The following is a 15,346-nucleotide window of genomic DNA, read 5'->3' as shown; positions in this document are numbered from 1 at the left end:
TTGTGCGATTAAGTCATCAGTCTAGTGTAAGTGGATGAGAGAGTTAATGCTTAATATAATTTAGGAGAGCATCTGCATCACCTGTCCTGAACGGATCTCAGAAAGAAAACGAGGATGTTTTCTCTAAGATAGTTTCAGCTCAGGATTGGTAGCTTGGTTTACTTCTAGGCTCAACTGTTAGAGCAACAACAGGATGCAATATAAAACATTCTCAATGCAATACCGCTCAAAAGCTAGGATATGTTGCTGCATTACAGAAAATGTTGGCAATAAGAATTCATTCATTTAAAACCACATAGATGAAAATGATGTGATAGTATTCCAACTAGAAAAATGAGGGCTAGTGAACTAATAGAGGTATGAGACTCTTAAATGCTGGTGCATTAAAATGACCCATTTAAGACTAATGTACGGGAAGGATAAGTTACTTACCTGTAATCCTAGTTCTCTTTCAGGGGTTTCCTCATCAAAGTCATAAGCACATGAATATTCCAGCCTATGTGCGTGACCCCGGAAACACATCACATATATGTGAAAACCATATATGTATATATATACATATATATATACACACACACAATGCAGCCTTCCATAGTCATGCTGAGCAATGTTGCAAGAAATTCTCTTGTACATAAACACATTCTAATAAAGCAGGGAGAAAGAAAGCATTTGAAAACTGCTTTATTATACAGCAGAAAACGCAATCCTGCAAGGAATAATGAAAAACATTGCCAGCACATAGGCTGCATTGCAGAATTATTAGTGTGGAAAGCTGAAAAGCTAACCCACAGAAACACTCAGGTAAACTGGCACCGTGCCTTTAAGGCAGCCATGACCCCTAGCTTCCTATCATGCCTCAGGGGTGACAGTTAGGTCAGTTGTTCTTTGCAGATATCCGCAGACCATTTTACAAAGAGATGTATGTATCATGTTCACTTGCCATTGGAAGCGGTGGGTTGTTTATGACTTTGATGAGGGTACCCCTGGAAGAGAACTAGGATTACAGGTAAGTAACTTATCCTTCTCTTCCAGGGGATCCTCATCAATAGTCATAAGCACATGAATAAAATTGCAACCCCATCCCCTCATCCTGCGGGCAAGTAAACAGAGAGTACCATCAAGATCCATAGCAGCCATAAGGCCTATACAGACTCCAATAGGTTAGCATTGGAACAGATTCCTCAAGGAGGCCTTACCCACTTGGGTATTTGCTCTGGAGTCAGAATCCAGACAGTAATGTCTGGTAAACGTATGGACCGACTTCCAAGTTGCAGCCTTGCAAATCTCGGCCATTGGTACATTGTGTAGCAATGCAACCGTAGCAGCCTTGCCCCTAGTAGAGAGAGCTTTAGGGAAGACAAACAGAGGCTTATTTGCTATTTGGTAGGCCAACTTTATGCAAGATATTATCCATCTTGAAATGGATCTTTTAGAAGCTGGGAAGCCTGTTCTAACAGAGCCATAGTTTACAAACAATTAATCAGCTTTTCTAATGGATTTCGTTGACTTCAAATATAATTTGAGAACCCTCTTGAGGTGTAGTAAATGAAGAGACCTTTCTGCGGTGTGGTAGGATTGGGAAAGAAAGAGAGTAGAGAAATCGTCTGAGTAACATGGAATGCCTTGGATAGGAAGGAAGGGTGAGTTCGCATAATCACCCTATTATGGTGGAAAACCGTACAGGGTACTTTAGAACAGAGTGCTTGTATTTCACTCACTCTACGTGCTGAAGTAATTGCTACTAGAAAGGCTACTTTTCAAGAAAGGTGTTGTAATGTGGCCTTATGAATGGGTTCAAAAGGAGGTCCCATCATAATTGGATTCCCTTAAAATGTCCATGCAGTCCTGAGGGAGGTTCAAATGTCTGTACTGCAGTACTTCAGGAGCCATGCTGTCAAGCTGAGTGAGGGAAGGCCGGGTTGCAGAATCTTCCCTCCCATTTTAGTGAGAAGGTCCGGCCTGCACAGAAGTCTACGATGAGAGCGAACCGAGAGTTGCAACAGGTCAGGATACCACCATTGGCGAGACCAGTCCGGTGCTATGAGGATCATCTTCAGTCTGGATCGCAGAAGTTTGGCCACAACCTTCGGGAATGAGAGGGAGGGGTGGAAAGGCGTATGCAAACGTCCCTGACCAATCTATCCAAGGAGCATTCCCCCTCGTTCCTGGATGCGAAGGCGTGGCATTTTTTGTTTGATCGTCTGCAAAGACGTCGATGAAAGGATGACTCCATTGATGAAAGATGTCTGCCACCGCTCTTGGAAGTGACGACTGAGGATGTCTGCTCGCACGTTCTGCTCTCCCATCAGATGGACTGCCGTGATCGATAGGTTCTTGGATAGCAGCCAGCTCGCCTGGGATTCTAGAGACAGAGGGCAAGTGCGTGTTACACCTTGTTTGTTCAAGTAATACATGGTGGTTGTATTGTCCGTTTGTACTAGGATCGATCCGGACTGAACTGACGGCTGAAAAGCCTTGAGGGCTAAATGAACCGCCCGCAGTTCCAGCATATTGATGTGATACGTCTGCTCTCTGTTGGTCCATCTGCCCTGAGTTTGCATATGACCCAGATGCGTTCCACAGCCCTGAAGGGCCGTATCCGTGATCAGGGATTGTTCTGGCAGAGGTTGGTGAAAGGAGACTCCCACCAGAAGGTTATGTGGTTGCAGCCCCCAGAGAATGGACTTTGCTGCAGGAGAGAGGAAAATCCGGTCGTTCCACTGACCCGAGGATTGATCCCATTTGTCCTCAAGATCTTGCAGTAACAGTCTCATCCTCAATCTGGCGTTGGGTATGAGCAAAAATGCACGAGGCCATCGACCTCAGCAGAGAAGTCACCTGCCTTACTGATGGCTGATGAGCATGAAGGATGATGCTGCCTTTGTCTCTCATTCATGACAATCTCTCCTCCGAAGGAAAAAAATTTCCACGGTCGGAGTGGAGGTTGGCGCCCAGATAGTGGAGTGATTGAGTCGGTTGAAGGATTGACTTGTCCTGGTTGACATGCAGGCCTAAGCCCTGTAGGAGATCCAGACAGATGTGAAGGTGTTCCTGCACCATTTGAGGAGATGATCCCTTCAACAGCCAGTAGTCCAGATATGGATATACGCATAGGCCTTGGGGATGCAATGCTGCCGCTACTACTGCCGTGCATTTGGTGAATACCCTCAGAGCTGATTTTAGGCTGAAGGGTAAGACCTTGAACTGGTAATGTATTGTTCCCACCATGAATCGCAAGAAGTTGCGATGTCTTGTTGTGATTGGGATATGAAAGTACGCATCTTGGAGGCCCACGGAACACATCCAATTGCCTTTCTTCAGATGTGATAATATATGGTGGAGCACCAACATTCGAAACTTTTCCTTTTTGATGAACTTGTTCAGAGAACGTAGATCCAGAATTGGTCTGAACTGGTTTGGTTGGTCTTTTTTCTGAACAACGAAGTATCGTGAGTACATTCCCTTTCCTCTCTGTGCAGGAGGGACCTCTTCTATTGCTAGCTTCTCAAGAAGGGTCAACACTTCCTGATGCAGGAGGTCTAGATGTAGATGTCGAGAGTTTACTGGAGGAATGTCTCTTGGGGATGCACAAAAACCTAGTGTGTACCCATTTTTTAGTATATTTAGCACCCACTGGTCTTTGGTTATGTTGCGCCACTCTTGAATGTAACTTGAGATACTTCCTCTAACTGGAGTGTGCAACGGTGCTAGAGGAAGCAGAAACTCATTGCTTCCCTGGAGTTTTTGTTGCGTAGGAGGACAGCTGTTGATGGCCTCCTCTTCCTCTCGAGGAATGACGGCCTTGGTACTGGGATTTGCCCTGTTTGTTTTGTGAACATTGAGGAGGTTGAACCCTCTGTTGGTAATTTTTCCGATTAAAGGGCCTGTATCGCCTCTTTTTCTTTTCCAGGCCCACAGCCTTTAAGGTGCCTAATTTGGCTTTCATTCTAGCCATTTCTTCGTCTGTGTGTGTGCCAGAAAATGGGAGGTTCAGGATGCGCTGTTGTACTTCTGGTTTTACCGCTGTGAGACTTAACCAGGAAGATCGTTGTAAACATATGCCATGTAAATAAGAGTGAGCTGCCAAAGACGCACCATCTGCTGCAGTGCTGATTACCTGGTTGGCCACCAGAGCCCCTTCCTGGAGGATCTCAATAAAGTCCTGTTGATCCTCTTTTGGGAGTTTGTACTTGAAGTGCTCCAGTGAATCCCATAAGGACCTGTCATAATGGCCCGGCAGGGCCGCAGCGCTGGACACTTGAAGAGAAGACACTGCAAAGCCACAAGCCTTCTGTCCCCACGAATCTTGTGCTCTACTCTCTTCATCCGGAGGAGTGGAGGAGGAAGCTGCCAACTGCATATGTCTTCTTTGCTGCTGCTATAATGACAGAGTCCGTGGTGGATCAGATTTGAGGAAAAGAGGATCTGATGCAGCTGGTTTATATTTCTTTTTAAATCCAAGCCGAAGCTGCTTTAGCCGATGATGGAGCAAGGAAGATATCCATTAGCGGCTCAATGATACCAGGGACCAAAGGGAGCAATGGCCTCGCTGCAGACCTCGGATGGAGGGTCTCGAAAATAATGGATGTGGTTGTCTGAGGAGCTGACATGGTGATGCCCCGTTTTTGAGCTCCTCTGGTGAGAACATCATGAAAGGTGTTCACATCATCAATAGGCGACACTCTTGAAGGAGAACTATCCGTCAGGATAGGCAAGTAATCCCTTTTGGATGAGTGTGTCGTACAGGAAAACCAAGATGGTTTACGCCGCCTCTTGCAATGCCCCTGAGTCGACCTGCATTCAGGGGATCTGCCTCGGTCCGAGTGGAGGGTGACCTGTCCACTTCCTGCACAAGACGCTGCAATGGTGATCTGTGCAGCGGACTGGAGTAGTCCGTAAGCCGTTGAGCATGACCAGTGATGGAGAGGTTGTAGCCATCAGGGAGAGAGATGGATGGAAGGAGATCGCTGTCCCCTTGGAGAACCTCTTGGCGGAGATCTTGGAGACTCCTGCGAATAAACAGAAGCACTGCATGAAGACTCAATCGTCTGGGGTGAGCTTCGAATGGAGAGAGAGGACTCACCACGGCTTCTGGAGAGTGATCGGCTTGATGAGTGATGTGACGTTGATGAGGAGTGTCTCGACGTCGATCGGCTCTTTGTCACCATCACTGGTAAGTCCCTAGAACCTGATCGTCTCCTCGATGTTGATCTCTCAGTGTGTTTTGACGTTGTATGGTGTGACATCGAATGTCTGGAACTCCTAGACATCGCTTTTGACTTTGAGCATGCAAGAGACCTCAACGATAAGCGGGTGGATGGAGAAATCCTTCTCAACATTGATCTTTCTCTCAACACTGACCGTGTTCTAGAAGTCAGTGGAGTGGAGATCGGGGGAACTCCTCGTCGTCGACGGAGACTGCCGTCTTGACGTCGAACGACGTTTGGTATATTTCACTTTTGGTCTCGACGTCGAATCTCTTGCCGTTGGAGAGGATCGAGCCTTCGATGTAGCACGCCGCTTGGACGACGACGGAGGCGATGAGTGCCTACCTTCAGGTGACGAGACTCGTCTCGACGTTGACCGAGGCCTGGTTGACAGCAACGGAGACGTTTGATTCGACGCCATTCACTGGTGGCCCTGCGACGGCGGAGCCTGTCTCGACATTGAACGCCGAATAAACAGCGACAATGGAGATCTGCTTCTCGACATTGTGCGAGCCCACACCGACAGAGAGCGACTCCTCAATGCCGCTCGTCGCCGGTTCACGACGGCGGAGTATTTGACGTACCTTTGTTCTTCGACAACCGGTGTTCTCTCGACAGCGAGCCTGCCGTCGATGGTCTTCTCACCGACTTTTTCGTAGCCAATGAAGGGATTTGAGGTGCCGAGCCCGACGCCGATGGAGAGCATACTGGAACCTTACTTCTAAATGGAGCGGTGGCTATCTCTTTCCTCTTCTTCATCGGAGACCTGCCTCTAGAAGGAGATTTTCTGTTCTCAGCCAGCCCATAGAGGCGAATCCTGTCCCTGTCCTTCAGAGTTCTCTTGGACAGCAGCTGGCAATGCTGGCAAGTTTTAGGGTTATGATTAGAAGGAAGGCATAGAATACAGACAGAATGGGAGTCTGTTTTAGCCTTCTTTTTGCCACAGGAAGGGCAAGGGTCAATTTTGACTAAAAAACAATGCTCAACTCTCAAACAAAAATAGAAGTATTTTCTGACAGACATCAGAAAAAAGGTAGAGCTGAAGTAACCAGGGTCCTAACAGAAGGAGCCGGAAAGAACAACTGACCTAACTGTCACCCCTGAGGCATGATGGGAAACTAGGGGTCATGGCTGCCTTGAAGGCACGGTGCCAGTTTATCTGAGTGTTTCTGTGGGTTAGCTTTTCAGCTTTCTACACTAATGTTTATACAATGCAGCCTATGTGCTGGCAATGTTTTTTCATTATTCCTTGGAGGAATGTGTTTTCTGCTGTATATTAAAGCAGTTTTCCAATACCTTCTTTCTCTCTGCTATATTGGAATGTGTTTATGTACAAGAGAAAGTCAGTACAAGCCCGAATGACCAAGGAGAGTTTGTTCCAGTGGTATGGAGTCAGGTGTGAGAAGGCCTGTCCACCATATTTAGATGTGTGGATGCGTCAAGGGTAGAGAAGGAACTGATTTTTTGATCTAAGGTTTCTATCCAGCAATAATGTGTCAATTTGTCCTGTAGATATTTGGCCCACTTAACTGTCAGAGCTTTATGCGTCAGGCAGAGGAGTTTGAATACTGCTCTACTCTTTATAGGAAGCCAATGCAAGGCTCTAAGCAAAGGGACCAAGGGGGCGCCTGGTGGCTGCTTATTAAGCAGTCGGGCAGCGGTATTTTGAACTACCTGTATCTTGGCAGGGAGAGATGCGTTTGATGCTATTATGAGCTCAATTCCATAGTCTAGGTGGCTGATAATCAAGGCAAGGATGAGGGTCTTGCGAGAGTCCAATTCGGGAGCTTTGGGTTCAGGGAAGAAGGGCTTCAAGAGCCAGAATAATGGACTGAAGTTCCAGGACTCTGATACACATTTACTTCTCTAGAAGAACCAATGGCTCAAAATTGACAACCATCAATATATCTCTGAGGTTTGCACTCTAGCTGTCCAACAATCTGACTGTATTTAGGATGAAATGTAGGTACAGAATTTTGACTGGAAGTGCTTTCATGACCTTGACAGCTCTTAGCCACCAGAAAGGCACTCACACCTAACAATGATGTCACTTAAGACCATATTTTATAATTGCATTCCCTCACTCACTCATTCTATTCATTTATTAATTCCATCTCCACTACGTTTCCATTAGCTGTCAGTTTGCTCTTGTATGGTTATCATGTGGATGTGGCAATATGGTATGAATTGTCTGCAAAAGGGCATTACTATTAGGTGTATTTTTGCTGCCTCGCTACACATTATTTTGAAGGTGCTGCAACACATTAGTTTTCATTGCCTACATTCTGGTGCCTGTCATGTATAGGTATGTTTTTCACAGAGCCCCCAGTACTATTAGATCATAGATGTTGTCCTATCTTAGTTTAGGAAAGACCTCTTTGCAGTGAGAACATTCCAGTGGTTAATAAAACACTGCGCCCCACATTTACTAACTGTGCATTCAGATTAAAGTTCGCCAGGTAATGAAAAATGTGAGCCTTTAGATATATAGAGGGGCACTCTACTGGACCATGTGCTTTGTACGAATTCTGAATAGATGGATGATTATCATCCAGAAATTTAGTTTAGGATATATATATATATATATATATATATAGATATATATATATATATATATATAGATATATATATATATATATATATATATATATATATATATATATATATATATATATATATGTGTGTGTGTGTGTGTGTGAAGGTGGGGGAAATGTAATTCTTCTTGATCTGAACGTATATGCAGGTATGCATCATGAAGATCGATGGAAATTCATCCTCATGAAGGGAGAGATTGTGTCTTGTAGTATCACCATTAGAAACAGCTTCTTACTCTGAGAGATTGCACAAGCATGTGACTAACTGAAGGTTGTCCAATGCTCATTTTGTCCCATGGGTGTAGTGAAAGTGAAGGCAGCATCACGGATTCAGTCCTGGCAAAAACAGCTCTACTAGAAGGCTGGGTTATCTCACCCAAAAGAGTGAGGCACAAAGGATATCTAAACCCGCTTGTCCACCATATCAAATCCTCCACATATTCAGTTTAAAGAAATACACAAGGTAGTAATGATCCAGAGGACAAACTTAATGACTGGAACTAGCTACAATCCGCCCTTCTGACTAAAACAAAATACCTGCTGACAAAATGTACTCCAAAGCTAAAAATATGTTCCTGGAACTTTCACAGCCTTACACAGAAACTTGAAGACCACAAAATTCTAGAGCAACTTAGAGATCTTCACCGTCCAGGAAACCTGGGCTCAAACAACTGGCCCGCTGACGGGTTCCATAGAACATCAGTAGCTAGGGTTTAAAAAAAGTCAGCAGCTATGGATGTCCAAAAGGTGGCCTAGTGATTTAGATGTCTTCATCTTTGCACAGCAAAGAAGATCTCCTTGAAGGAACAATGGGTTTAAGCAACACAATTTTTGTTTCTGTAGGACATGTTGAAGCAATCTCTGCTAATCGTCAACGTTTATGTAAAGTCTTATGGATCACAAAAATCGGCTAAACTGAAGAAACTGCTAACAATCATAACAAATCTAAAAATTAAATTCCGGCTGGTGAACATCTTGTTATCTAGCGACTTCAATATAAACTTGTTCGGTGGTGTGAAAGGACAGAAAGCCAACGACCTGGATGTAACATGTGACATTCTATCATAAAAGGTGCCCAAGAAAACTTCCAGGAGCAAACTAGCAGATTCTTTCTAGATGGACTGCAAAGTTCTTGGCCTCAGGCTCCTCAATTGCCGAACAAGCAGGGATACTCTGCCTGGCTGGACGTGAGCATCAGAAAAGTTGATGTCCTATATTTACTTCACCTTGTGCTCGGCCGCCTTATTCTGGTCCATTGATAACTTCCACCTTGGGAACCAACTCGAAAATGATCTTAGACTGCAGCAGATTGCCCTGGAAATGTACATCCTGCAACTGTAGGCTGCCTTCCCCCGGTAGTCTAGGGGCTCATACTGAAAATCTTAAAAGGGCGAAATGGGACGAAGAGATTGGCTCCAAGGCGAACATCTGGGTCAGAACACAATATCGAGCAATTGCCGCACGTATCAGCTCTCCAATCAAACAATGGTTAATTTTCACAGACCATATACTCCAGAATTTTTAAACAAAGCACTACTCCTGTATAACGACGTTCAAGAGCTCAGCAAGACCCAAGTTGACAAAGGACCAGATGGCCTTGAAGCGAGAAGTGAATAACAATGTGTGCAACTTTATGCGGCATCCTCTTTTGCCAATTGCAAAACTGAAGCTTGAAACATCCAGGGTCAATTTTAGAAGATCAGTCTGACTGTCCAAAAGAAAATAGAATGAGTTTAGGGCCCGTTTCTTATTTTTACCAAAACAAAAAACTCCAAACAAAACTGGTCCATGATTAACCAAATGATAACCAGAGGCAAGAAACGCACCAACGCAAACATTCCTGAAACCACATGGATATTATTTTTGTCAACATACTTCTCAATTGACAATAACTTCAAGGAGGTATTGCCTCCCAATCAACAGCCATCTCTGCTCACTCTGACATTATGGAAGTCTCAAAGATGGCCACCATTGATCTATCAGTGGTACACTCGGTCAGTGCGACTCCTTCAACTTGTGTAACCAGCCTGACAGAGGAACGCATCAGACTAAAATTGACAAGAATGCAGAAAGACAGGGCACATGGCCCAAACAGACTTCCCCAGCCCTCTTTTTATTTGAACCCTCATTCTGGGCAAGGTATGTACTATTGTTTAGATTTTGTCTGGTAGCAAACTGTATCCCACACTACAGGAGAGGATCAATTATTCAACCAACCTTCAAGGGGGGGCTCAAAATCTGATCCCAGCAATTATATAGCCTTGTAGCGCTCTTTGAAAACAATGCCAAAATATTTGCCAGCATCCTGCTTGAAGACATGAAAGCTTGGGCAGAACAGACGCAGATCATCCCCAGAAATCCAGTGCAGCTTTAGAGAAAACTGAGGCACTACACAACAAATTTGAAACACTTGATTAACAATGATCTCTCCTCCACTTAAACTACTAATTTTTCAACCAATATTGATTGCCTGCCCTGCACTTTAGTCTTTTAAGCCTTTATCTAAGCCCCAATGGAGCCTAACAGCCTATTTCAATCTGTCCACAGCTTGCTCATATGTCAATTCTTAAAATGCCTGTCCTGATCTGTGCCAATGACATGCACTTTATTCTTTTAAAGGCCTTAGCCGCTCTGGAGGCTTAGTTCAACGTGGCCACAACTTACTTTTATGTAAAATTTTAAACTATTTGCCTTGATTTGTACCAATGAAATGGACTTTATTTTTTTGAAGACCCTAATTAACTCTCTCGGGCGATTTTTAACGTTCATAAAATGTTTTCTCATTCCCTGCTCTAACTGCTCGTTTGATTTTGCCCTACCGTGATTCACCCTGTTAAGGTTTTAACTAACTGTAATATAAACAGTTACTTACACTGATGGAGTCCTGTCATGTGGTGGATGGCGAATTAGGTCTTCATTGGAGATGTTTTCTAGTGCACTATGCTTAGCAGCTGTGAGGCTAAACTAGGTTTTTGACAGTAATGCTGGTAACAATATCCTTGTTGGTAAGAAAACTGACAAAAAAATGAAAATAACACTATGCTTTTTATGCACGATTCTAGATGTTGCGAAACAAGTAATCCATCCTAAACTTTAAAAAACTCCCTCCTTCTTTGTTGCGCGTTTGTGATGATCCATGTTTTCAGAAGACCAGTCTTTTTAATACCAAGTTCTGTATCTTTTCTTGTATATGCCAATGGAAGAAAGTACTCAACAGCCATACTTTTCTTGTAAAACTGTTGCATTTTCTAGGTGTCTAAAGCCAATATCGACATATCCACTGATGTTTTCAGAATTAATTCAGGAATGAGGGAAAAAAATGTTGGCCTCAGCAGTAATTAAGATGACTGCTGATGAGGCCATTTCTCGTTCCCACACAATAACTTTGGTCTGAAACCACTTAATCTATAGAATTAATCATGGAACAGAATTCAACAAATAGACAGTATCATGGAACAATCAGTCCAAGATGTTCAGGCCACTTGAAGGTTTGTCTCAGGACAGCCGTCAGGGATGATCTATTTCCTGAACAAGCCCACCTTCTTTCTCTAGTGTAGCTCATGGTAACATGAATCATAGAAAACCTGCAAACCTGGCTTTGTCAGTAGGAACATAACTCACAGGGAAGACTCAATGAGACCCTCCTTAGGTACTCGAGATACATGTTTATCGTCATCTTCAGTTACCCAAAGTCAGGCTTAAGCTCCTTCAACAGCTCCTCTGATGGAGGAGAAGTATATTTGCGTGGGTTGTTCTCCCTCTTTCACTGTTCTTCCCTTTTTCCTCTTACCTTCCTCTAATATAATTCGTGTCGAAAACTAAATGAAAAGTGCCAAAACACAGCACACATCAATTAAACTTGCATTTCACTCCCCTGCTTCGAGAGGTCGCATGACTTGGGAAATATCTGTGATTTTCTATTAACTGGAGTAAATCTGAAATGTTTGTTGACAGAGGCTACAGTCCCCTGTCCCCTTGAATTCCCATTGCAATGGTGTGCTGAATCCCCGAAATACCTGGGCATCTACCTCCACAGGAGTTGTTCGGAGGTCTTCTGCCTCAATTATGGCCCTGGTATTGACAGACTATCATCCCAAATTGATCAGTGGCTTAAGCTCCCCTTATCCATTGCTGGCAGAATCCCATTACCAAGATGGTGGTAATGCCCAGTTTTTGTATTTATTTCTCAAAATCTCTTTATTGACGCCACGCTTCAGTCTTTGATTTCGCTAACAGAGGGGTATAACGTGTCCCATAGGGACAGATTCAATCTGCACTGACTACACAACACTATTCACACTAAACTACCTTCTTTTCATACAGAACCTATGGATTTCCCACCACTTACTAAGGTGATCATGGTCCCGGACAGTGCTCATTTGGTTTCTCCTCTATACCATGCATCTCTCCTTATGAGATCTGTTGGGGTGGGGAGGGCGCAAACCATGTGGGAGAGAGATTGGGGGGACCCTTTATGGACACTGCGTGGTACTACTGCTGTGAGAAGACACGGATGCTTTCTAATAACCATCAACATAAATTAGGATATTTTAAATATTTGCACCAGGCATGCACTACCCCACGCCTCATGGCTAAGATGGGCCTCACTAGATCATACTGCTGTCCCTAATGAGTGTTGGAACATGCTAATTCTTCACATCTGGAATGGAACTGCGCACCAATACATTCTTATTGGGAGAACGTTTTTCCAGTTTGTCACGCATGATAGATTTTTTACTTACCCCGACCCCACTGATGGCACTGCTGGGCTATGTTGTTAAACTATTGTTGGCAGGAGTCGGCGCTCGGCGGCCATTGCTTTACTGTTGGCTAAGTGCCAGGTGTCTCTGCACTGGTGGGGCATCACAACCCCACGGTAGAGGCCTGTATTCGTGATTTGATCTACTGCGACAACACAAGTGATATGTATGTAACACTGCAGCCCCCAGCCTCTAGACCTAAAAACATATTGCAACCACTTTGAGATTAGTTGCTGCTTTTCCCTACTGACACGGACGGACCGAAGGATGATTAATGCACATTCACTAGAATTAATATGAGACTGAGCATGAATAAAACATTTGTGACGTCCTCATTATGCACCTCACTCTGGCCTGCACTATCATGCCACCCCTGCTTGTGACTTGTATGCTTGTCTGATCTTCTTCTCACCTCTTCTAATACTCTCTCAATTCTCCATTGTTCTCAACTGTCCTTTACAAGAGCAATTGTCTTCATATAGCAACAATCAATGGCGCGAACTGTACCTAGTACTGAATTTGATACGTTTTTTTTCTTTCTCATTCTCTTGTGTATTACTTTCCATTTCCCCTGTGTAACACATGCCTGTTATACATTCCCATAAATAAAAATTGTAAAAAACACAAAAAGAACTTGCATTCCACAGATGAACTAGATCAATGTATGTGCTAATTTCTTATCACTTTTTCTTTAATCATATCCAATGAGGTGCTATTGCTGCCAGCCCAAAAAGGTCTAGTCAACTGTGTAAAAAGCACAAGCAGATGAAGGCCCAATGGTGATCATAAACTGCACTTTGTCACCATCCAATCTATATTTCCCAGATCTCAAACTGATAGTCTAGCTCAAATATACACATTTTTCAAATTAACTCTAGAGACCCACAGTCCTGAAGGGTGAGCTATATCATAGTATATCAGCAGTACGTGTCAAAACCTTTGGCACATTCAATGCACCAATGTAGTAACAATTCAATATGTGCAGCATGGAAGGAATTACCTTTTGATAATGAGACTTACTGCCCTGCCAATTGAATTCAATATTCACAGTATGGCTCCATAAGAAACATTTTGAGAGATGAATAATGTACTCACCATTAGGGTATGGTGTTTCACACAGCGTTATGAAATCAACAATTGAGTAATCCATTTCTAATACTGCAGTGCTCTTCCCATGCATGACTGTTAGACATGGCCGTCTTCCTACAGTGTCATATGAAAGGCCACCAGACAGAATTATAAACGGTTCCCTGTAAAAGAAAATACATCTCAGTAATTCACAAAGCCTCTAAAACAATCCAGCAATTCATTAAGAGGCACATAAGATGAAGGTACGCAATGCAAGTAATTTACCATCACATGGCAAAGTCCTAAGAAATCCTTTCATTATTTAGGTAATTTTCATTCCTCTGATTCTCCCTTCATCCTAGCCGTTTTTATTCCACGGTTGTTTGTTCACTTTGACACATACATAACCGGCATCATATAACACATTTTTCCATAAGAAAAATGTCCCATTTAATAAACTTCTCCTCTTGCCAGGGTGGGTCCAGAAGGGGATGCCTAGCCAGGGGTTGAAGTAATAGAACATCAAACAGTGCTGTGTTCCTAAATTTTAGTAAAGGGAACGGAGAATCGGAATTACCAAGATTACATCAAAGTATCCAAACATTATAATCTCATCCACTTGACTTTCTCTTTACTTATTTCATTGAAAATTAAGGACAGGTTCTTACCTTCGCTAACGATCTACCTGGTGAGTACTACATCTTCCGCCAGATTCCCCACGTTTTGAATATCCCAGATGCCAGTCTGGATGCAGAACCTCTTCAATAGCTCTCCACGGTAGTAAGGAGTACCAGCACTGCATGCACAACCTTTAGACATCTCTGAAGCCATAAAGAAACTGTGTCGATATATCTATCTATATCTAAATATATCAATATTTACTGAAAAAACATAGGTTTCAGGCATGTTCTAGTTAGAAATTAGCATTTAAAAAACCTTAGAAATTCACTGAAAAAAGCATAGGTTTCAAGGACATTATAGTTAGTTGGACATTTCTCTCATACAAAACCATAGAAATTCCTCCGTTATAGTTAGTTAAGCTGACTATAGCCCGCGCCCCCGCAATGCACTGCTGATGACGTCGCATATTGCATCATTCTTGACATGGTCAGTGACATCACTGATGACATCTCAAATGACATCATCCAGTGACTGTGTCTCTGAAAAATGTCAGTATGTGTATATATATATACACACACCAAGGTGTATTGAAGAATGAGTGGGTGTATAAGTATCTGGATGGATGATTTAGTAGGTGCATGGGTTAGTGACTGATACAGATATTCACACAGTTTAGTTTGTCAGTTGGTGTGTAGGCGGGTGCATGGGTTGGTGAGTAGCTAAATGAGAATCTATATAGATTATTGATTGGTTGTCTGAGTATCTGTATGGGTGCCTGAGTGTCTGTGTGGGTGGGTGCGGGGTATGACTGTGCATAGATGTCGGAGTGGATGATTCACTGGGTGTATGGGTTCAAGAATGCATCTGTGAAGGGCTGCATGGGTGGGTGAGTGTTTGTATGGGTGGGTTGGTGAGTGAATAGAGGTCTCAATGGTACATGTGTGAGCAACTGCATATGTGAAAGGCAGAGTATGTGAGTGTTGAAGTGTATAAATGACAGAGTGAGTGACTGTGAGAGTGGCTGTATGGATCAGTGTGTGCTTGTATTAGTTATTGTATTGGAGAGTAAGTGTGTGTTAGTATATGTTTACATAAG

The 15,346-nt window shown here is 43.4% G+C and overlaps 1 protein-coding gene across 5 annotated transcripts in view; it reads right to left on the bottom strand.

Moving 5' to 3' along the window:
- Positions 1 to 15,346, bottom strand: part of STXBP5 (syntaxin binding protein 5) — a 1,242,391-nt gene that overhangs the window by 576,222 nt on the left and 650,823 nt on the right. For all 5 annotated transcript variants that reach the window (XM_086927454.1, XM_086927457.1, XM_086927456.1 and 2 more), the window contains exon 10: positions 13,657 to 13,811. In XM_086927454.1, the coding sequence (XP_086783580.1) occupies positions 13,657 to 13,811 (155 nt within the window). The remainder of the gene's footprint in view (positions 1 to 13,656; positions 13,812 to 15,346) is intronic.

The sequence above is a fragment of the Lissotriton vulgaris genome, chromosome 6, assembly GCF_964263255.1.
Source record: "Lissotriton vulgaris chromosome 6, aLisVul1.2, whole genome shotgun sequence".
Lineage (NCBI taxonomy): Eukaryota > Metazoa > Chordata > Amphibia > Caudata > Salamandridae > Lissotriton > Lissotriton vulgaris.
Note: the sequence above shows the minus strand (reverse complement) of the source record. Positions and strands in the feature narration are given on the sequence as shown.